Source organism: Phoca vitulina, unplaced genomic scaffold (genome assembly GCF_004348235.1).
Source record: "Phoca vitulina isolate PV1807 unplaced genomic scaffold, GSC_HSeal_1.0 scaffold19, whole genome shotgun sequence".
Lineage (NCBI taxonomy): Eukaryota > Metazoa > Chordata > Mammalia > Carnivora > Phocidae > Phoca > Phoca vitulina.
The window spans coordinates 26,340,414-26,365,489 of NW_022589722.1; the positions used below are offsets into that span (position 1 = coordinate 26,340,414).

At 40.1% G+C, this 25,076-nt stretch overlaps 1 protein-coding gene across 6 annotated transcripts in view; it reads left to right on the forward strand.

The window, feature by feature from the left end:
* TNRC6B (trinucleotide repeat containing adaptor 6B) overlaps positions 1 to 25,076 on the forward strand; it is a 248,772-nt gene that overhangs the window by 70,199 nt on the left and 153,497 nt on the right. For all 6 annotated transcript variants that reach the window (XM_032416409.1, XM_032416415.1, XM_032416416.1 and 3 more), the window contains exon 4: positions 20,982 to 21,049. In XM_032416409.1, the coding sequence (XP_032272300.1) occupies positions 20,982 to 21,049 (68 nt within the window). The remainder of the gene's footprint in view (positions 1 to 20,981; positions 21,050 to 25,076) is intronic.

Genomic DNA, 25,076 nt, shown 5'->3' on the forward strand with positions numbered 1-25,076 from the left:
TGATCTAATTTATTTAGTATTTATGTGCCTATGTTGTCACACTGATCTGAAAACAGAAACTATTTTGTCTGTTATATGTGGCTTTGACTCACTAAATGCAGTGATCAGTTTTCTTAGTGCCTGGTCTAGCTATTGCACAGTGGAACTGTGCATCACGAGGTAGGCTCCAGTTCTAGTGTAGATTTACTGACACATCTTGGACTATAGCTGTTTATTTATGCTCTCTCTTTTATTCTTTTAAATTGAGGTATTATTAAAAAAATAATACACCTTTATAGTCATTCAGTTAATTATATAATTCACAAACACTTACGGGACACCAGGTATGTGCTGATGGTCCCAGGTATGGCGTGCAGAGTTACATAAGGCAGGGTCTCTGCATGTTGGGAACTTATAGTCTAGTTGAGGGAGGGAACTATACCATAAGGGCAATGATAGTGGTATTAACTGTGTGGTATTAGGAGCTAGGTCAAAGCAAAGAATTCCTTCTGGATAAGCTTCATGATAGGTGACACTGGAGTTTTGTTGGAAAAATAAGGGGTTTTTGTTTATTTTTATTGGTTGGTTGGTGAGTGGGTGGGTGGAGGTGGGAAGGGCATTATAAGCAGAATGAAGCATATGTCGCATATATAAATGGTGAAGTCTAACAGGAGATGGTGAAAAGATTTGAGTGCATTTCAGATATCTTCCTGTGTATTTTTTTTAATTTTTTTTTAAAGATTTTATTTATTTATTTGATAGAGAGAGTGAGAGAGCACAAGCAGGGGGAATAGTAGAGGGAGAGGGAGAAGCAGGCTCCCCGCCAAGCAGGGAGCCCGATGCGGGGCTCGATCCCAGCACCCTGGGATCATGACCTGAGCCAAAGGCAGACGCTTAACCATCTGAGCCACCCAGGCGCCCCGATATATTGCTGTGTATTAAACCACACCAAAAATTAGTGGTTTAAAACCACTATCACAATCTCTTGGGCAGAAGAATTCCAAATAATTTATGTAGATACTTCACCCTCAAGGATGTGGAGCCTAAGTCCCCATTCCTTAAGTGTGGCTTCACATAGTGGGGAAACCTGACAAACAGCATCTCAACCAGATGGTCGGTCTACATCGACAGGATAAGTCATGTTTATAGTACGTACCGTTGATGTGATGGGCTGAAATGGTACCTTTCCTCAGTGGTCTTCTTCCCCAAAACCCGTTGTCCCACTCTGATCATGAGAAGAACATCAGACAGATCCTGATAGAGGGATGTCCTACAAAATACCTGACCAAGACTACCCTCGAAACTGTCAAGAGAAAACAAGATACGTCTGAGAAACTGTCACAGCCAAAAGGAGTCTAAGGGGACATCATGACTAAATGTAATACAATATCCTAGGTGAGATCCTGGAATAGAATAAGAATGTTAGGTAAGAACTAAGAAAATCTGAATAAAGTATGGATTTTAGCTAATAATAATGTGTCAGTATTGGTTCATTAATGGTGACAAAGGTACTGAGATAAGATATTAATAATAGAGGAAAAAAAAATATATATATATAAATAAAATCACCACCGCAGCTTTTGATTATCTCTCATGATCAGTGATTCACTGAGCTCTATAGGGCAGTTCTGCTCCAGAGTGGTATTGGGGGGCTGCAGTCATCTGGAGGCCCAACTGGCCAGAAACATCCAAAATGGCTCACTTACATGGCTGGCAGCTGGCAGCTCAGCTTGAAGCTGTTGACCTGAGCATCAAGGATCTCCTCCATATGACCTGTGTACATGGCTCGGAACGTTTCTCACAGCATGGCGACTGGGATCCAAGAGGGAGTACTGCAAGCATGCAGAAGCTGCAGCCTTAGAAGTCAAACAGCTTTCCTTTCCCCATCTTCTGGTGAATTAAAGCCAGTCCCAGGGCTACCCCAGATTCAAGGGGAGGAGAAACAGATTCCACCTCTCAGAGGGAGGACAAGGAGAAAATTTGAGCTCATCTTTAATAGTGATTAGAGTGTTGGGTTCCAGCTGAAGAGGAGGGAATGACGGAGACCATTATCTAAGATTATCTTAGGCTAAGGAGTTTCAAGAACAGGCAATAGGTTTCTAAAGCATGGAGGTGAGATGTGCATTTTACTTTATGATTTACTCTCATAACAACTAGTGTTAATGTAGAAGACACACTAGAATATGTGCATCTCGACACTCAAATTCTCTGTAAAGAAGGAGAATCTGATTGGCCCAACCCAGCCTGTGGCCTGATTTCCATTAGGTCTTGAGTTCTCCGAGTCAGGTGGCAGGGACCACAGACAAGGAAGTAGATCCCATGAAAGGACATATGAAACAGGAGGCAACAGCCAAGACTCCTGGGACAGTCTCCAGTCAATGCTGATCTTCCGCTATATTTCTTACCAAGGATGGATCAGAATTTTTAATTTCAACTGCACAGCTATTTCTCACTTTACATTTAGTATAATTTAGGTTGATACTCTAAACGAGTTGGTGTTGGTTTACTAGTTGTAGAGATTCTGCAGCTATAGGCTTGGAATGTTTATTTTTTAAGTGAAATCTGGCAAGCATAGTAAAAATTATAAAACTGAGCAGTTGAGTATTTGTGATCTCATTCTCTGTACTTCTTTGTATAGTTAAGCATTTTATAATAAAACAATAAAAACAAATAAGCTCTGGAGTTTAAGAATTATAGCTATGGATTTAAGTGCCCATGTGTCTGTATTAATTACCATAAATAAAAAACACTTAATGAATCAGGAAGCAAACATTTTAGCTATAATGTTCTCTTTACTGTTATCAAAGTAATAAATGAATAAATGTAGTCTTTGTCTACAAAGAATAAAGTGATCTATTGATTGGCTTTATATCAAAGAGTTAAATGAGACAATTTAGACTAAGTCTTTTGCTCCTTTTTTTTTTTTAGAAAGAGAGTGAGTGGGGTGGGGCAGTGGAGGGGGAGGGAGAAAGAGAATCTTAAGCAGGCTTCAAGCCCATCGTGGACCCTAATGTGGGGCTTGATCTCACTACTCTGAGATCATGACCTGAGCTGAAATCAAGAGTCAGATGATTAACTGACTGAGCCACCCAGGCGTCCCAAGTCTTTTGCTTCTTTAAGTTTAGGATATCTCTATCTGAGACTGAATCTGATTTAGCAAATTATAACAAGATTTTATGGCTTTTGGTATTTTAAGAGCAGACTGGGAAAGAAACTATGCAGGATAGGTATTTTTCCCATTTGTTTTCATAGCTGGCAAACAACATAAATTGCATTGGATTCCAAGTCTTACTCCAAAGTCCATGCTAAGTTCAGTCCTCCATCCTGAAGAAGTTATATGAAGAGTAATCAATTCTGTTTACTTATATCAGAGAAACTCCTTAGAAAGGTCGCCTGGTGTAGAAGAATGCATACAAGGAGAGTGGGTGCTTTGTGCATATGAATAATGCTGCTGTGAACATTCCTTATAAGGTTTTGTGCCTTCATTTCTCTTGGGTGAATAACCAGGAGTGGAATTGCCAGGTCATATGGTAACTTTGTGTTTCATTTTTTTTTTTTTTTTAAGATTTTATTTATTTATTTATTTATTTATTTATTTTTTATTTTTTTATTTTTTTAAAGATTTCATTTATTCATTTGACAGAGAGAGACACAGCGAGAGAGGGAACACAAGCAGGGGGAGTGGGAGAGGGAGAGAGAGAAGCAGGCTTCCCACGGAGCAGGGAGCCCGACGCGGGGCTCGATCCCAGAACCCTGGGATCATGACCTGAGCCAAAGGCAGACGCCCAACGACTGAGCCACCCAGGCGCCCCTAAAGATTTTATTTATTTATTTGACAGAGAGATAGCGAAAGCAGGAACACAAGCAGGGGGAGTGGGAGAGGGAGAAGCAGGCTTCCTGCCAAGCAGGGAGCCCGATGCGGGACTCAATCCCAGGACCCTGGGATCATGACCTGAGCCGAAGGCAGACGCTTAACGACTGAGCCACCCAGGCGCCCTGTGTTTCATTTTTTGAAGAACTGCCAAACTGTTTTCCAAATGGGTATACCATTTTATATTCCCACCAGAAGTGTATAAGGGTTCTAATTTGTCCATATCCTCACCAATTTGTTATTGTATGTATTTTTTATTCTAGTGAATATGAAATACTATCTCATTGTGGTTTTGATTTATACCTGGCATGCTTTTTTAAATGTAAGTGAAAAAAATAATAGTAAAGTAAGAATAAGATGAAGGTGACCAGGCCCGCCCTGGACTTTCTGAAACAGGATCTCAAGAGTCGGGAACCTGGGATCTCTGTATTTTCCAAGTGCCCCAGGTGATCCCTAAACCAGTAGTGCACAGACCACAGCTGAACTAAGCCTTAGGCACTCAGAGGAGGCAGAACCAGTGAATTCTTAAAGTTGTCTCTGAAAGGTAAGACATACACAAACTTCAGAGTAGGGTTGCATCTGGGGAGGGAGGAAAAAGATTGAGTTTGGAAAGGGCTGGCTACACAGGGGCCCTCAACTCTTCACTGTATCTGTATTTTTATTTCTTTAAAAAAAGAAGGAAGACGAACCATGAGAGACTATGGACTCTGAGGAACAAACTGAGGGTTCTAGAGGGGAGGGGGGTGGGGGGATGGGTTAGCCTGGTGATGGGTATTAAAGAGGGCACGTTCTGCATGGAGCACTGGGTGTTATATGCAAACAATGAATCATGGAACACTACATCAAAAACTAATGATGTAATGTATGGTGATTAACATAACATAATAATGAAAATAATAAAAAAATTTAAAAGAGGGAGAAATCTGAAGCAAATATGATAAAGCAAATACGTTAAATCTGAGTGGTGGTTACATGGGTGTGTTTGTTATTTTATTCTCTGTACTTTTTTCTGTATCTTAAAAAATTTCCCTAATTTATAAAAATAGAAAATTCTGTTTTCTCTCCAGCCCCAGCCATCACATTTGTATTCCATCTAGCAAAAAAAGAGAGAATTTGTCACTTACCTTGAAAGACTTCATGAAAGTTGCACATTCAACTGTGCTTTTATATTTCTTTGACCAGAATTTAATGACATGGCCACAATAAACTTCAAATGATGTTAGCATATGTGTTAGCTAAAATTTATAGGTTCTGTTGCTAAGGGGGAAGTGCTTCTATGTCTCAAAGTCAACCACATTATCCAGTATGCTGCTATTATACCAGTCTTGCCCATCCTGAAGTTGTACAATTGATTCTTTTAAACCTAGAATTTTTAAAAGGGTTTTTCAAAAGACTAATGTAATTCAATGAGGGAAAAAAGGGTCTTTCTTTTTTTTTAAAGATTTTATTTATTTGAGATAGAGTGAGAGAGAGCACAAGCAGGGTAGAGGCAGAGGCAGAGGGAGAAGCAGACTCCCCACTGAGCAGGGAGCCTGATGTGGGACTCGATCCCAGGACCCTGGGACCATGACCTGAGCCGAAGGCAGACACTTAACCGACTGAGCCACCCAGGAGCCCCATGGAAAGGAAAATCTTTCAATAAATGGTGCTGGAGCAACCAGGTAACCATATGGAAATACATGAGCCATGATTGCTATGCCACACACCATACATGAAACCTAATTTGAGATGGATCAAAGACCTAAATGTGAGGGCTAAAACTGTAAGGCTTTTGGAAAACAACATAAGAGCTGTCTCTATGAAAAAAAGAGAGAAAGAGAGAGAGATGTCTCTCTGACCTTAGGAGGATTGCAAAAAGCATGAACCATAAAAAAGAACAGTTGCTCAGTTGAATTTCATTTAAAAAATTTAAACATCTGCCAATATGCTGACAGCATTAAGAATGTGGAAAAGCTACTTGCAATAATACATTTATCTAATAAAGATCTCATATCTAGAATATATATAGAATTTCTAAAAATCAGAAAGATCAAACAACTAAAAAATGTACAAAAGACATAAATAGTTATTTCACAAAATAAGGTACACAAATGGCCATAAAAATAGGTTTTCAACATTATTCATAAGGGAAATGCAAATTAAAACTAATGTGATATTGGGGTGCCTGGGTGGCACAGTTGGTTAAGCATCCAACTCTTGGTTTCCGCTCAGGTCATGATTTCAGGGTCGTGAGATCAAGCCCAATGTGGCTATTTCTATGACTTTGACCACTCCAGGTCAAATTTTTGTGACTGGCTTATTTCACTAAGCATCTCTCATGAAGTAGGTACAACAATTCTAAACAAAATTTGAGCATATGATAATACATGACCAGGTGGGATTTTTCCCAGGAATGCAGGGTTGGTTGAGCATTCAGAAATTAATCAGTATGTAATTCATCACGTTAACAAATTAAAAAAGAAAAACCATATGATCAACTCAACAGATGCAGACAAAGCATTTGACAAATGCCACATCCATTCCTGATAAAAACTGTCAGGAAACTAGGAATAGAAAGGAACTATTTGACCTGATAAAGGGCTTTTATGAAGATCCTACAGTTAAACTTAATGGTGAAAGACTGAATGATTTACTTCTAAGATGAACAACAAGATGTCTGCTGTTCCCCCTCTTCTATTCAGCATTGTACATACGCTGAAAACCACAAAACATTGCCAAGAGAAAATAAAGTCAACCTAAATAAATGGAGAAATATACCTGTTTATGGGTCAGAAGATTCAATATTGTTTAGATGTTGCTTCTCCCCAAATTGATCTATAGAGTCAGTTCAATCCCTATCAAAATCTTAGCAGACTTTTTTTGTAGATGTGAAAAAGCTGACTTACAAATCCATATGGAAATGCACAGGACATAGAACAGCTGTATTAGTTTGCTGGGGCTGCTCTAACAAAGTACCACAAACTGAGTGGCTTAAACAACAGAAATGTATTGTCTCACAGTTCTGGAGACCAGAAGTCCAAGATGAGGGTGTTGGCAGGGCCTTGTTCCATGTGAAGGGACCAGGGGAGGGTCTTTTCCAGGCCTCTCTCCTAGCTTCTGGCTTCTAGCTTCTTGCCTTACTGCAGCACAACCCAGTCTTCCTATGGCATTCTTCCTGCATGCATTTCTGTCTTTGTGTCCAAATTTCCCCCTTTTTATAAAAGGACACCAGTCATATTGGATTAGAGCCTGCTCTAATAACTTTATGATTACCTCTGTATCGACCCCATCTTAAATACGGTCACATTCTGAAGTATTGGAGGTTAAGACTCCAACATCTTTTTTGGGGAGCTGGGGGGACACTATTCAACTTATAACAATGATCAAAACAGCTTTTGAGTAGAACAGAGTTGGAGTGCCAATACTACATGATTTCAGAACTTTTTATAAAGCTACAATAATCAAGACCCTGTGGTATTGGGAAAAAGACAAATTAGGCCAGTGGAATAGAAGAGAGATTCTGACATAGACCCACACATATATGGACAAATGATATTTGAAAAAGGCAATTTTGTGGAGGCAATTCAGCGGAGAAAGGATATTTTTTCAACAAATGGTGTTAGAGCAATTGGATATCCATATGCAAAAAAAAAGAACATAAGAACATAGATCTAGATCTCATAGCATGTATAAAAATTAACTGGGCGCCTGGGTGGCTCAGTTGTTAAGCGGCTGCCTTCGGCTCAGGTCATGATCCCAGGTTTCTGGGATCGAGCCCCACATCGGGCTCCCTGCTCAGCGGGAAGCCTGCTTCTCCCTCTCCCACTCCCCCTGCTTGTGTTCCCTCTCTCACTGTGTCTCTCTCTGTCAAATAAATAAATAATATCTTTTTAAAAAAATTAACTGAAAATGGACCTTAGATCTAAATGTAAAACATAGAACTATAATGCTCCTAGTAGAAGATGTAAGAGAAAACCTGTGGCTAGGCAAAGATTTCTTAGATACCACAGCAAAAGCACAACCATTAAATTTTAAAAATTGATAAATTGTCTGGGGCTCCTGACTGGCTCAGTCATACAGTATGTGACTCTTGATCTCAGGGTTGTAGGTTTGAGCCCCACATTGGGTGTAGAGATAACTTAAAAATAAAATATTTGGGGGGTCCCTGGGTGGCCTAGTCAGTTAAGCATCCAACTCTTGGTTGGCTCAGGTCGTACTTTCAGGATCATGGGATCCAGCCCCATGTCGGGCTCCACACTCAGCATGGGGTCTGCTGAAGTTTCTCTCTCTCTCCCCCCTTCTCCTCCGTGCTCTCTCTCTCTCTCTCAAATAAATAAATCTTAAAAAATAAAATCTTTTTAAAATAAATAAATCAAAATTGATAAATTGTACTACATCAAAATTAAGAACTTCTGCTCTTTGAAAGATGCTGTTAATGAGAATGAAAAGATAGCCACAGACTGGGAGAAAATACATGAAAAGCACCTACCTGAAAAAGGACTTGTATCTAGAATCTATTAAAAATTCTCAAAGCTCTATAATAGGAAAAAAAAAACAAACAATTTAAAAAATGAGCAAAGAATTGGAAGACATTTATCCAAAGAAGATATTCAAATGGCCAGTAAGCCCATGAAGAAATGCTCAACATCATTACTCATTAGGGAACTACAAACCAAAACCACGGTGACATACCACTTCACACCTGCTGGGATGGCTGCTATCAAAAGGACAGACAGTAACAAGTGTGGGTGAGGATGTGGAAAAATTTGAACCCTTGGACACTGCTAGTGAAAATGGAAAATGGTGCAGCTGCTTTGAGCAAAAGTTTGGTAGTCCTTCCTTCAAAAAGTTGAACATAGAGTTATCACATGACCCAGCAGTTCCACTCCTGGGTATTCACCCAAGGGAAATGAAAGCATGTGTCCACACAGAAATTTGTACACAAGTGTTTATAACAGCATTATTCATAATAGCAAAAAAGTGGAAATAATCCAAATGTCCCTCAGCTGATGCTTTAGATAAACAAAATGGTATATCCATATAACTGGATAGTATTCAGCAATAAAAGAGAATGAAGTACTGATATATGCTACAACAAGGATGAAACTTGAAAACATTATGCTCAGGGAAAGCAGACAGACACAAAACAGCACATATTGTATGACTTCATTTATACATGAAATGTTCAGAATAGGCAAATCTGTAGAGACAGAAGTAGATTAGCCGTTACCTGGTGCTGGAAAGGAGGGTGAAGGGAGGACAAAATGGGGAGCGACTGGCAATAAGTACAAATTTTCTTTTTGAGATGATAGAAATGTTCTAAAATTGGATTGTGGTAATAATTGCACAATTCTGTAAATATATTAGAAGCCATTGAATTGTATACTTTCAACAGGTGAGCCTTATGGTATGTAAATTATATCTCAATAAAGATACTTAGGGGTGTCTGGCTGACTCGGTAGAGCATGCAACTCTTGATCTTGGGGTTATGAGTTGAAGCCCCACATTGGGCATAGAGCTTACTCAAAAAAAAAAAAAAAAGAGAGAGAAATAAAGCTGCTTAAAAGAATGGTCAAAAATTTGAACAGCACTTTACCAGAGAATGGATGGCAAAAAGCTCATGAAAAGATGTTCAATGTCAATGTAATTAAAGTCACAATTAGAATGGGTAAAGTTAAAAAGACTTATCATACCAAGTGTTGGTGAGATACGAAGAACTGGAACTCTCATACACTGCTGGTGGGGAGATAAAATGCTGCAGCCACTTTGGAAAACAGAAACTTTTTCTTAAAAAGTTAAACATATAGGGACGCCTGGGTGGCTCAGTTGTTAAGCGGCTGCCTTCGCCTCAGGTCATGATCCCAGGGTCCTGGGATCGAGCCCCGCATTGGGCTCCCTGCTCAGTGGGAAGCCTGCTTCTCCCTCTCCCACTCCCCCTGCTTGTGTTCCCTCTCTCGCTGTCTCTCTCTCTCTGTCAAATAAATAAACAAAATCTTTAAAAAAAAAAAAGTTAAACATATAGCTACCGTATGATCCACTGTTAGAGGCTGAATTTTCCCCGTCCAGCCCTTGCCCCCAAATTCCTTTGTTGGAAGTCTTAACCCCCATTACCTCAGAATGTGACCTTGTTTGGAGTTAGGGTCTTTGCAGAGGTAATCAAATTAAAATAAGTCATTAGGGTGGGCCATAATACAGTGTGACTAGTGTCTTTTTTTTTAAGATTTTATTTCTTTATTTGAGAGAGAGAGAGAGAGCACAAGCAGGGGGAGGGGCAGAGGGAGAGGGAGAAGCAGACTCCCAGCTGAGCAGGGAGCCTGACGTGGGGTTCAATCCCAGGACCCTGAGATCATGACTTGAGCCCAAGGCAGACACTTAACCAACTAAGCCACCCAGGTGCTCCAACTAGTGTCTTTTTTAAAGGGGGAAATTTAGGGGCACCTGGGTGGCTCAGTCAGTTAGGCGCCTGCCTTGGGCTCAGGTCATGATCTCAGGCTCCTGAAATCAAGCCCTGCTTTGGGCTCCTTGCTCAGCTGCGAGTCTGCTTTTCCCTCTCCCTCTTCCCCTACCCCCCACTTCTGATTTCTCTCTCTCTCTCAAATAAATGGAAAAATCTTTAAAAAAATAAAAAGGGGAAATTTACACATAGAGACACAAACAGAAGGAGAATGCCATGTGAACATGAAGGCTGCCGTCTGCAAGGCAAGGGGAGAGGCCTGGAACAAATCCTTCCCTCACAGCCCTCTGAAGGAACCAGTGCACTTCTTCATGTCCCACTTCTAGCTTCCAGGTCTGTGTGAGACAATAAATTGCTGTTACCGAAAGCACATGAGCTGTGGTACTTTGTTGTGGCATCCCTAGCAAACTGATACACACTGCTAAGTACTAAGTATTTACCCAAAGAAAAAGAAAGCATACATCCTTACAAAAACTTCCAAATGAATGTTTATACAGCTTTTTGTTATAGCCCAAATCTGGAAACAACACAGCCACCCATCAACAGATGACTGGAAAACAAATTGTGGTAGATTCTATGCAATAGGATAGTACTCAGCTGTAAAAGGGAAATGAACTACTGATACATGAAACTATGGATGAATTTCAAAGTAATTATAAGCTAATCAAAAGGAGCTAGACTAAAAAAAGAGTATGTCCTGTGTGATTCCATGTATATATACTCTAGAAAATGCAAAGTAATCTATAACGACAGAAACCACATTAGTGGTTGCCCAGGGAGGGAGAGCAGGAGGGGACAATTGCTCATTTTTTAAATTTAAGGAAGTGCATAATGAAACTTTTAGGAGTAGCAAAAATGTTCATTTTTTTGATTGTGATGACAGTTTCATGGGTATATACATATGTTGAAATTTATCAAATAGAATAAATATATGCAATTTTATATATGTCAGTTATACCTCATAAAACTGTTAAATTTTCAAATAATTATTTTTATTTATTTATTTTTAAAGATTTTATTTATTTGAGGGCGCCTGGGTGGCTCAGTTGGTTAAGCGACTGCCTTCGGCTCAGGTCATGATCCTGGAGTCCCAGGATCGAGTCCCACATCGGGCTCCCTGCTCAGCAGGGGGTCTGCTTCTCCCTCTGCCCTCTTCCCTCTCGTGCTCTCTGTCTCTCATTCTCTCTCTCTCAAATAAATAAATAAAATCTTAAAAAAAAAAAAAAGATTTTATTTATTTGAGAGAGAGACATAGCAAGAGAGAGCACAAGTGGGAGGCAGAGGGAGAGGGGAAAGCAGACTCCCCGCTGAGCAGGAGCCCAATGGCAGGGCTCAATCCCAGGACCCTGGGATCATGACCTGAGCCAAAGGCAGACGCTTAACTGACTGAGCCACCCAGGCGCCCTTCAAATAATTTTTTAAAGAAGGAGACAACCAGCAAATATTTATTGGTGGCATTAAATAGAGCAGTTTTTTTGTTTGTTTGTTTTTAGAGAAAGAGGGAGAGAGGTGGGAGAGGGGCAGAGGGAGAAAGAGAATCCTAAGCAGGCTCCACACCCAGCATGGAACCTGACATGGGGCTCCATCTCACGACCCTGAGATCATGACCTGAGCCAAAATCAAGAGTCAGACACTTAACGGACGGAGCCACCAAGGCACCCCAAATAGAGCAGTTTTGATAGAGGGGGAAAAAGAAGAGACAAAAGAGTTTTAAGAGTAGATCTGGGGCGCCTGGGTGGCTCAGATGGTTAAGCGTCTGCCTTCAGCTCAGGTCATGATCTCAGGGTCCTGGGATCGAGTCCCACATCGGGCTCCCTGCTCAGCGGGAGCCTGCTTCTCCCTCTCCCTCTCTCTCTCTGTCTCTTATGAATAAATGAATAAAATCTTTAAAAAAAAAAAAAAAAGTAGATCTGCAGAAAAGTAGATCACATGGTGAATTAAACCTAGTTATTAGTCTCCACTCCCTTCTAAAACTCCACTGAAGGGCGCCTGGGTGGCTCAGTTGGTTAAGCAACTGCCTTCGGCTCAGGTCATGATCCTGGAGTCCCGGGATCGAGTCCCGCATCGGGCTCCCTGCTCGGCAGGGAGTCTGCTTCTCCCTCTGACCCTCCTCCCTCTCATGCTCTCTGTCTCTCATTCTCTCTCTCTCAAATAAATAAATAAAATCTTTAAAAAAATAAAAAATAAAAAAAATAAAACTCCACTGAAATTAGTTTAGCAAGCATAAATGATTTCAGCAAGCGTAAATCCACCAGAAAAATAAAGTGAATGGAAGAGGAGATGAAACAGATAAGAAATGCCAACAAAATCTTGGAAGCCAGAAAGATTTTGGAGTGACACTGACAACAGCGGTGTTGGCTGAAGAATTTACCAGGAGCAAAGCCCAGGTATCCTGCCGTGCACATCCACGGGTGGATAGCTGTCCCTCTCGTACCACGCAAGGCTCAAGGTGGAGGGAAGGTATCTAACTCAAAGCAGAAAGATTCAGTCTAAGTCAATGATGTGAGACTGTGCCAGCTCTCTTCCCAAATTCAGTCCCAGAACACTGGAAGCCAGACTTATATCAGTCGGGCTGAGAATTAAAGGGTACCTCTCTGGGTAATTGAACAGCCCAAGGGGGTAAAAAAGGAATATATAGAAGCAGACACCTGAGAGTTCTCCCAGTGAAATGGCCAGGTCCCCTCCTGATGTCCAGGAAGCCAACCACAGGGCAAGCAACTTCCCTCCCTTCGCCACATACAAAAAGCACTCCCAAGTTCTTTCCAGCTTACCTCTTAAATATCAGTCGATAACCAAAGATGACCAGACATCTGATAAAAACCTATGACTGGAGGATAGTGACCAAAACAAATATAAAAGAGGAACTTGGAGGTAACACGGTAATATAGGGAGCAGACGGCCGTCTGCAAGCCAAGGGGAGAGGCCTGGAACAAATCCTTCCCTCACAGCCCTCTGAAGGAACCAGTGCCCTTCTTCACGTCCCACTTCTAGCGTCCAGGTCTGTGTGAGACAATAAATTGCTGTTACCGAAAGCACACGCGCTGTGGTACTTTGTCGTGGCATCCCTAGCAAACTGATACACACTGCTAAGTACTAAGTATTTACCCAAAGAAAAAGATCTATAATATTTTTCAGAGATAAAAGATGGTATTATAATCATGGAATAAGAACAGGACTATTAAAAAAGTATTCAGAGAACAAGAAAGAGCTTTCAAAAATTAAGTTACAATAACAGAAATTCTTTTAAAAGTTAGAAGTATTGGAAGGTAAAGTTGAGAGAATCTCCAGAAAGTAAAAGAAAAAGAGAGGTACAAGTGGAGAGAAAAGAAGAAAATTTATGGATCAATGCCAAAAATTCAACACTGAATAAGGAATTCCTGGAGGGGATAAAATTATCAAAATAAGTAGAGAAACTGTCCTAAACCTGAAGAGCCTGAGTTTCTAGATTGCAAGTGCCTACCCAGAAGCTCAATTAAAAAAAAAAAAACAAAAAAAAAAACTTAGTGGGTTTGCATTTGTGGAACACAGAGGAGAAATAAAAGACCCTAAAAGTTTCTGGAGAAGAAACAGGTTATATCCAAAACATTAGGATTTAGAATACTGTGAAATTTCTATATTGCAACTCTGGGAACTAGAAGACACTGCAGCATCACTTCAAAATTGTGGAGGGAAAAAGGTTTGCTAACTTGAACTTCTGATTCGATTATGTATGTGGTTATGTATGTGGGTAAAAAAAAAAAATGTCAGTTATATATATGGATAAAGTAAGGACATTTTAGTCATTCAAGATCTCAAAAAATTTACTTCCCATATACCTTTTATCAGGAAATCACTGGAATATATGCTCCACCTAAACCAGGGAGTAAACCATAAAAGAGGAAGACAAAGGATATGGGGAACAGATGCTCCAAGGTAGGAGAGACAGCCAGGAATTTCAGAGATGAAGGGGAAAAGACATCCCTGGCAAAGTGTCAGCTCTTGAGTGGCCTAGAGAGCAAACAATCTAGACTGGAACAGGAGAAAACCCCTGAGGAATGTCTCCAAGACTGTAATGAAATTGATAGATTACATGAAGTGTTTGAATTTATTAGGAGGAGATTTACAGCTCTGTTGGAGAGTTTGAGGATGAATTAGTGAAAAATACATAATAAATACTAACCCCTCCCCCCAAATTGAAAGAAAGTATAAGAAGAGAAAGTAATTGTTAGTTCCAGGGAAAACAAAAAATTGTACAAGAAAAGCAAATTTAATTATACTATTCCATATGATTCAGCTGTATCTATTATTCACTTAGTAACAGCACTATTAGCGCTGAATATTGATTTGAACAAATATGGTGACTTAAATTGGGAGAATGGGGAAGGAGAGGTCCAAGGGGGGGCAGCAGAGGAGAGTGCTATTTTTTGTTTATAAGCCTGGTGGTATTATTTGAGTTTTAAAATCATATAGGGGTGCCTGGGTGGCTCTGTTGGTTGTCTGCCTTCTGCTCAGGTCATGATCTCAGGGTCCTGGGATCAAGCCCTGAGTTGGCCTCCTTGCTCAGTGGGGAGTCTACTTCTCTCTCTCTCTCTCTCTGCCCCTCCCCCCTGCCCCCCCTCAAATAAATAAAATCTTTAAAAAAATAAAATCATATTATCTGTTACTTAAGTAACAATCAATCAACCAATGTTTTACCAGATCAGTGATGAGAACATGGAAGTAATGGAGTATAGTTTATTCTCTTAATAATTTGGATAGTGAAAGGGAGGGTAAAAACAGGAGGATATTTGGAGGGTATCACAAGGCCAAAAATAATTTTTCAGAATAGAAGAGATTATAAAGTATTTGTCAGTTGAGGGGATGGATTTACTGGAAAGGAAGAAAGATTTCCTTAGACAATAAGGTCCCAGAGGAGGTGGTATGGTGTAGGTCATGCATTTAGAATACAAGTGGTGAGGGGAGCCTGGCAGAGCAGTAGAGTGGGGGAAAATGGGTGAAGATGCAGATTCATCTGCATAATCCAGACAAGAAGAAACCAAGGGGATTGTGTGAGATAGGCTTTCAGGATAATCTTCAGAAAGGCCAGACTAGGGAGGATGCCTAATGGATGGGTTTGGAATCTTGGAGGAGAGTGGAGAAGGTACAGAATGAATGAATGAAGAATGTGATGTAGGTCAGACATTCATTCAGTTTTTCAACCCAGTGCTTAGCACACAGTAGGCATTTAGAAGGTATGCTGAATGAATGACCAACAAGAAGGGTTGTGTTAGATTCTGGGATGCACAAAGATTACATTGTTTCTCTCCAAGACTCACCAGCAGACTCGGAATGGGTGAACAAAGGATCACAGCTGCTTGTTGGGCCTTGCAGGGTAAGTGGGAAGGAGCACCTTGGGAAGTTCCCAGGAGGAAGGCTAGTTGTCAAAAATGCCTCCTAGAAAAAGTAACAATTGAACCAGTCTTTGAAGGCTGAGTAGAAGTTCACCAGAAAGACAGGATGAAGAAGGGCCTTCCAGGCCAGGTGCTGACATGTGAGCACTGAGTGGAAGTTAATTGGCCTAGGGTTGAAAAGGAACCAGTTTTGTAACTTTCTCCAGCTATGCTCTGTATTCCCAGAGCAGAGGAGAAAAAGTTAAGGGATTGGTAGGGCAGAAATATACTAAAAACAAGTCGGTGTTGAGCAAATCTAGGGCACTAAGGAGAAAAATCACTGATATGCCTGTCAGGGGACACTGAGGACAAACAGCAGAACTAGAAGTTAGAGGAACTCTTCCCAGGTTCAGACGGAGGGAGGGAGTGCAATAGGAGCTTGTGGCCTGAGTCATATTTCAGAATTGAGGGACCTTGGTGTGGAGCAGCGTGGGTCCTGCCCGTTCCCTAGCTGAATTAGGAAGGAGGAAAGTCGCCTGCCTAGGGTTGGTTTAGTGTGTCTGACTCCTTCAGGCTGTGTCAAGCGCCCTTCCTGTATCCTTGCGTTGCTTTCTCCCACTGTATGGTCATGTGTTTTTTTTTTAATTGGAGTATAGTCAGCACACAGTGTTACATTAGTTTCAGGTGATCCTACAGGTCTGTACATTATGCTATTATGGTTCTGCAGTTATGCTCACCACAGGTGTAGCTGCCATCTGTCACCATACAATGCTGGTAACTGACTGGTTTTTGTTTGTCTTTCTCAATAATCTGCAAGCTTTTTGAGGGCAGCGACTATCAGTTCTTTACCTTTATCTCAGCCCAGCACCTAGCGTGTAATATGTGCTGAGTAAATGTTTGTTGAATGAATGAATGGTAGTGGGAGAAAGGTAAAGACATGGTATCCTTTTTATGTATAAAAATCTTGAGGGGCACCTGGGTGGCTCAGTCAGTTAAGCTTCCAACTCTTGATCTCAGCTCAGGTCTTGATCTCAGGGTTGAGTTTAAGCCCCGAATTGAGATCCACACTGGGCATGGAGCCTACTTTAAAAAAAAAAAAAAAATCTTGAAACTCCTGCAAATGAAGTCAAGGGGGAGGAGTGGTGGAGATCATCAAATTAAGTCCAAAAGTGTTCATGAAATGTAGAAAAGAAAGAAGTAAGGATGGGAAGGGACTGGAAGTGGACATGAGAAAAACAGGAAGTGGCAATAAGGAGCAGTGATCTTTCTGGACCATTTTTATTGCCTTCTGATGTGATGGAGACTGAGAAAAGTTGTGAACCCTGCTGCAGGAGATGGTGTCTTCTGGGGAAAGGCATTTGAATTGGCACTTAAAGGAATGAGGAGGAATTTGAACTGTATGTGGGCAGAAGGCCAGGGCTTCTAGGCAAGAGCGAACAGTACATGTAAAGGTACAGGGATTAAGGAGTTGTATGCCCCACCAGGGGTTCAGAGTGGGTGAGGCAGAGGCAGATGAAAAGATTGTTTGGACAAATGAACTGAACTTTTATCCCTCAGCGTAGGTGATGGAGCACTGCTGAAGAATTTCAAGGAGAATGATGCAATAAGATTTGCATTTACAAAGCCCACTTGATGGAAGTGGTTTGGAGGATGTATTAAAATGAGATGGGACCCAGAAGCACAAAGACCAATGAGAAGGCTTGTGTAGTAGTGAGATTTAGAGAAGCTGGCTTTTAACTATGGCAGTTAAAGAGAATAAAGAAGGGGTGATGGATATGAGGGCTATTTAAGAGGTAATAGCCGCAATACTTGGTGATTAGTAGGATGTGGGGTTAAGGAGGGAACCTTAGATTCTTGTGTGATGACAGGTTTCCCCCACTATCTGAAGGTAGAGCTTTCCTATGAAATGTTTTGTAAGTCCAAATGTTGCATAAAACCAAGAAACAATGACCATTTCTTTATATGGAAAAATCTTGGCGCATTCCCAAACCCAGAGAATAACCTCTCCTAGACTTTTCTGATGCTTTAGGACACATCTTGCTAACGGATGCTCAAAATAACTCAAGATAAAGCACAGATGCTCACAAAGTTCCAAGCCCTGGCGGCTGGATGCTGAGATGCTGAGTGTAGTCCCAGGGAAGGAGCTTGGTGGTGCCCCTCTCGCTGCTCAGGGTGCACGTGCCTCTATAATGGCTGGCTGCAAAACCAACACTGAACGCTACTTTGCTTTTTGCCTTTTTTTGTAAAAAAGTGAAAATCCTCTTCAGATTTTTTTTTTTTTTGGTTCGCAAAACTAGGTATTAACATAGGTCTTCTGTAGAAGTGAAGTGGTATAACACAGACTTTCAGAAAGTGGGGAATACCTGTATAGATTTCCTGTTTGGGGATCTTAGTGAATGATGGTACCATTTGCAGAGATAGGGGATATAATAAAGGAGAAGAAATTTGAGGACAACGATGATGTTTCATTTTGGGACTTACTGGGCCATCCAAGTGAAGAAGACTAGTATGAATAACATGGGGGCTGGAGTTAAAGATTGGGAGCACACATGGAGGAGATTGTCAAAGCTGCGGCTTCTTCGACCTTCTCATTATTATTGTATTTAATTAGAAATTGATTACAGATAAGCCTTTAAAAAAAAACTACTAAGCAGAGGCCAAGGTACACAATTTAGAGCTCTTTTTTTTTTTTAGAGCTCTTTAATTGGAGAGAATTTTTATTTTTATTTTTTTATTTTTTTAATTTTTTTTTAAGATTTTATTTATTTATTTGACATAGAGACAGCGAGAGTGGGAACACAAGCAGGGGGAGTGGGAAAGGGAGAAGCAGGCTTCCCGCCGAGCAGGGAGCCCGATGCGGGGCTCGATCCCAGGACCCTGGGATCATGACTTGAGCCGAAGGCAGTCGCTTAACCAACTGAGCCATCCAGGTGCCCCAATTGGAGAGAATTTTTAAAGATGAAGGATCAAGAAATTTCTATAATACATATAAATGAGAGAATAGTCATTCTTGTCTTTAAGAAAATGATTGATGCTTGAGTTTGCAAGAAGCTTAACAAATTTAAACAGTTTGTCACCTGCTTTTCCTAATTAAGGCATAACATTTATATAGTTAAGTGTATAAAATGCACAACACAGTAATTTTTAAAAACATACATATACGCTCCTGTAACACAACCTGGTCATCTCTAGCTCCTCATAAGTTTTCCTCTGCAATACTGTTTTTTTCTTCTAGAGTTTTTACATCCTAAGTGTAAACTTAGGATGGGAGAATCCTCCCTCTCCTTGGCTAAGTCCCACAGGCTGCAGAGTCAGGAAGTTCCTAAGAATAAAGTCAAAACCTGGTTTGAATTTTACAGTATGCCCAGTGTGAGTCTTTAATTAATTCTTGTGTATGCTTCCTCCAGTTTCTTTAATGGAAATTACGAACACCTCTTTACTTTTCTGTCCTTTTTGAAACTTATCCTCTTAATATTGTCCCATCTTCTCTAGCATTCTTGAGAAATGAAGACTGGAGAAGACAGAATTGGAAAGCCTTGTGTTTTCTTTGGTTCCAGTGTGGTGTGTGTGTATGTTACTGTTGTCTGTCTTCCAGATTATTAGGTCCTATAACTATTTTTCTAAATTGGGAATAGTCCTGTCTCCTTCCTTGAATACATCTGTTTGATTTTTGTAAGTTACGCCTTTTGGGAGAGTTTTCATAGGACTGGTAGGCAGTCTCCATTTATGGAGGTAGCTCTGTCTCGGTCACTGATCTTCCAGATCAGTAAACCACTTGGAATAGTAAAATGCTTTTTTTCCCCCTTTGATATTTGTATTGAGAAATAAACCATACATATATAAAAGAAAGAAATACATAGTTAAAAGAATAATTACAAAGCAAACACCCATATACCTACTACACAGGCCAAGAAGTAGACCACAGGCATACCCCAGGACCCTGCATATGGCCCTGCCTAAGACTAGAATCACTAGCCTAAATTTTGTATGTCATTCATTTTTTAAAAATAGTTTTTAGGGGTGTCTGGGTGGCTCAGGTGGTTAAGCGTCTGCCTTCAGCTCGGGTCATGATCCCAGGGTCCTGGGATCGAGCCCCGCATCGGGTTCCCTGCTCAGCGAGGAGCCTGCTTCTCCCTCTCCTTCTACTGCTCCCCCTGCTTGTGCTCTCTCACTTTCTCTGTCAAATAAATAAATAAAATCTTTAAAAAATAATAATAAAATAGTTTTTAAAAACTATATATAGGGATGCGAGGCTCAGTTGGTTGAGCGACTACTTTCGGCTCAGGTCATGATCCTGGAGTCCCAGGATCGAATCCCACGTCGGGCTCCCTGCTCAGCGGGGAGTCTGCTTCTCCCCTGACTCTCCCGTCTCATGCTTTCTCTCTCTCTCTCGCAAATAAATAAAATCTTAAAAAAATAATAAAAATAAAAACTATATGTACGCACATACACGTCTAAATACATGTGCATATATACAGTTTTAGAATGTGTATATTTGAACATTATATAATGAAATTATACTGTGTGTGTGTTCTTTTGTGATTTGCATTTTCACCCAGTATTGTGTTTTTGTAACTCATCTAGGTTGCGGTGTGTAGCTATAGTTCATTCATTTTCATATAGTATAGTATTCTGTTGTCTGAAAACACCATAGTATATTTATTTATTTTACTATTGATGGGTGTTTGTTCTGGTTTTTTTTCTGTTAAAAATAATTCTACAAAAATATTTTTATGTATGTGTAAAAGTTTCTCTAGAGTATTTATCTAGAAGTGCAACCACTAGTTTGTACAGTAAATACATAGTCAAATGTACCAGATAGTGGTAAACTTTTGAAAAGTCGTTGTACCAATTTTTCTTCCCACCAGGAGTAGATGAGCGTTGCTCTTACTCTGTACCCTTGCCAACACTTGGTATTGCCCAATTTTTTAATTTTAGCTAACCTGGTAGTTGTGAAATGGTATCTCTTTGTGGTTTTAATTTGCATTTTCCTGGTTGACATGAGATTGAATATCTTTTCATTTGTGCATCCTCTTCAGTAAAATTCCTACTTGGTTATTTTGTAAAATTTTCTGGTACATTGTCTTTTTCTCATTGATTCATAGCACTTCTTTATATATTCTGGATGTTAATTTTTTGTTACAAGTATGTGAGTTGCAAGTCAACACGTTTCCTTTTCTGTTCCACAAATCTAGTCACTCAAGGAGAGATGCCTTGAGCAAACCTGGCTTCTGGACCAGGCAATAGAGTGCAGTGGCCATGTGGTTCTGCACAGGGCAGGCCCTGGAACTTTGAGTGAGTTTCATCTTAGTTACTGACTACTGCTGACCTGTGGTGCTTGCCTTTGCAGGTGGAACAGGAGGATTTTGTAATGGAAGGGCATGGCAAGACTCCACCTCCTGGTGAAGAAAGCAAACAGTGAGTCACAGTTTATTTAAAAGGGGTCCTATTACAGATCTTCAAAGTACTTTGGTTAAACATGCTGAGAGCCTGTTTGCAGAGGATGTATACGTTGGGCACATTGTGGAACTCACCAGTTGCTTTGGTGGCTGTTAATGCATTGCTTCTGTTTATAGACAGACTAACTGGAGGGGCAAGAAAGTTGGCTTTGTAGTTTTTCAGACTTGGCTAATCAAAATTTATGTTACACTTTAGCAAAGGCTTTAAGGCTCAGGATGTTCCAAATTGAACTAATTCAGTCTGGTTGATTTCCAAAGAAAGTTTAAGGTGGTATATCCTTTTCTTAGCTATGTCTTTATGAAATGCACTAAATGAATAGATTGTTTCCCTGCATTCCAAGTGTGAATTTATTTGAATAGTACTTCTTGAAATTCTATTTCATTTAGTTATTTATACTTCTGTTTTCTGTTTAAATAACAGTTTGTTTCCCTAAAGGAACGGGAATCATAAATAATATAACTTAGCCAACATTCTGAATAATTCAAGATCTCTCCCCTGACTTCTTAAAGAGTGATCAGTTTTAAATCTTCTGAAATTGGGAGTCCTCGGAGTAGCTTATTGGTGACCGTGAGCAGATTTTTCTCCTCCCTTTGCCATAGAACTTGAAAAATTGTGTTGCAGAGAAGACTGGTGTTTCATATGCCCTTTTAAAGGAAGCATATTAAAGGCTGGCCTGAAGTATTGACATAACTTCTTTTATTCAGACAGTAGCCTCCTAAGCTAAATGGGACAGCAATTCGTGGAATTTACTGAAAATCTGTAGAAAGAAACTCCTCTGTCTCATCTTTTTTTTTCCTAGAAAATAGTTTAATTTTGGTCTGTCTTATGAAAATGATGTCTCCATAACCCTTAGGAATGAATTATGCAGAATATGCTGTGCTGCCACAAGGCCAGGTTCATTAAAGGAGAATGTTTGTCTTGTATTTGTTGTGAATGGAAACCAGGATATTTTCACAGCTGGTTTAATTTGCTAACCAGGCAGTTTTAAAAATAGCTTACAGTATAAATCCTAACTTTGCTGTATTCTGTCAAACGCACTTATATTCTACATGGGCTCATGGAATCATTTCATCTTTAGCAAAGTAGAATGCCAAACATTGAGTCCCAGTGGAATTACAGAAACAGTTCAGGTATTTCTCCCCATCCTCTTGCCCACTCCCCCAACCCCACACTCTGGTCAAAGGTCTTATAATATAAAAATTATAGCTCCTATTTGATGAGGGTTTTCTGTGCACAAGGTACTTTGGTTAGATGCTGTGAGTGTTATTTCCATTCATGACAGTGTACCATTTTACTCAAGAGATTGTGGTAGGTAACTTGTCCATGGGAATGCAGCTTGAAATGGGAGTTAGGACGTGAACCTGGATCTTTCTGACATAAAGGTGTTTTATACTATCTCCTGAACACAAATCCTTTGCCAGCCTTCAGAGCTGTGTTCCCAAAAAGTACTATGGTTAGCAAAACCATGCCAGTGTTAAGATCAAAGTCTCATGGATAAGAGGGAGTTGGGAGAAGCAATGAAAATGACATTAAGCCTATTTTTAAAGCACAGATGAAAGTTCTGTTCTCCAGAGGGTATCCATTTCCCAAGTAAACTAGTCTTTATCTTTAAAAACCTGCTCCAGTAACCCTTATCCTGTATCAGCCTCTAGGTATTCAGAAGGCATCACGGGGGCAGATTCTCCCACAAGTTTTGTGTTATACAAATGGTGTTCTTTTAGAGAGCTTCAGACAGCCCCGTGGACTTGTGTTGTGTCCTTAACTTGTTTTGTTTTCATGAGTCTCATACTGCCTTTTCACAGATGAATCCTGTTTTGTTTTGTTTCTGGTTTTGTTTTGTTTTTCTTCCTGAGCCTGCTCTGCTGTCATATATTGAAATGGTAAAGCAGAAATGACTCTTCTTACTAGACGCTCCTCCCCTAGACCTGTCTACCTCTTCTGTGGGAGTGGGGAGCAAAGGCAATGTGTTCTTTTGGTTGAGGCAACAAAAATAAAAACATGATGATGATGATGATGATGATGATGATTTTGGTATCTCAGAACTGCAGTTGGCAGAGGATGATTGAATCTGGTTAGTAGGATCTAGGAACTGAATACTACATTCTAGATCCTAGAAGTGTACACATTGCCAAATGACTTGTGAAATTCCCACTTAGTCTTTAATTTTTTTAATTATAAAAATAACACAGTTGGCTCTTGAACTACACGGTTTTGAAATGAGCAAGTCCATTTATACATGGAATTTTTTTAAGTTTATTTATTTTTAGTAATCTCTACACCCAACATAGGGCTCAAACTCACAACCCCAAGATCAAGAGTTGCACGCTTTTCTGCCTGAGCCAGACAAATATGGGACAGTGCTGTAAATGTACTTTCTTTTTCTTATGATTTTAAAACATTTTCTTCACTAAATTCTACTCTTGAAACCAATATTACACTTTGGTTTTTGTTTGTTTGTTTTTGTTTTTTTTAAGTAGGCTCCACACACAGCATGGAGCCCAGTGCGGGGCTTGAACTCACAACCCTGAGATCAGGAGATGGAAACTTAACTTATTGAGCCACCCAAGTGCCCCTACGCTATGTATGTTAACTAACTAAAATTTAAATAAAAACTCGAAACAAAACAAAAAATAAAACATTTTCGGGGCACCTGGGTGGCTCAATTGGTTAAGCGTCTGCCTTCAGCTCAGGTCATGAACCCCAGGTCCTGGGATTGAGCCCCCCACATCAGGCTCCCTGATCAGCAAGGAGCCTGCTTCTCCCTCTCCATCTGCCGCTCCCCCTGCTTGTGCTCTCTTGCTCTCTCTGTGTCAGATAAATATATGAAATCTTTAAAAATCAATCAATCAATTAAACATTTTCTTTTCTCTAGCATACTTTATTGTAAGAATACACTTCATATAACTGTATGATTTGTATAAACTGTATAATCGTATAATCATATAATGTAATTCACATAACATACAAAATAGGTGTTAATTGACTATGTTATCAGTAAGGTTTCCAATCAACAGTAGGCTATTCATATTAAGCTTTGGGGGAGTCAGAAATAATTAGCAGATTTTCAACTGTGTGGGGGAGTCAGCACCCCAACCCCCATGTTGTTCAAGGGGCAACTGTACATGCTTATCATAAAACATTCAAATGGTATATATAGATAGAGAAATAAAAATGAGACTCTCCTTTTACCCTTCTTCCCCCCTAATCTTTGTAAACACTTTCTGTATATTTTGTTTTATTTTATATATATTTTTTTTTTCTTTTTTTTTTTTTTAATTAAGTAGGCTCCACACCCAATGTGGGGCTGGAATTCAAAACCCTGAGATCAAGAGTTGCACACTCTACCATCTGAGCCAGCCAGGCACCCCATTTTCTGTATATCTTTTTTTTAAGATTTATTTATTTATTTATTTGACAGAGAGAGACACAGCGAGAGAGGGAACACAAGCAGGGGGAGTGGGAGAGGGAGAAGCAGGCTTCCCGCTGAGCAGGGAGCCCGATGCGGGGCTCAATCCCAGGACCCTGGGATCACGACGTGAGCCGAAGGCAGACGCTTAACGACTGAGCCACCCAGGGGCCCCTATTTTCTGTATATCTTAAAACAACTAAGTAGAGGGTTTTTTCCCCAGCATAATTCTTCTATCACTTGCTTTTTAAATTTGGCATCTTTCATAGCCTATTTCATTCTCTTAAACATCTGCACAACATTCTGTTGAATGGATGGACTATAATCATTCTTCTCCAGTAGATATTTTGGTGGTCTCTACTTCTATGATTATTATAAATAATATTTTATTGAACATCCTTATTCTTATATCTTTATTCACAGGTGTATTTCTGTAGAATAAATTTCTAGAGATGAAGCTCTTGGTTCATGGGATGGTTTTTTGTTTGTTTGTTTGTTTGGTTGGTTGGTTTTTTTTTTTGTATGGAGGTAGCTGCTAGCAAATTGCCTTCTAAAGAAGTTATACCCATGATGCCTTCC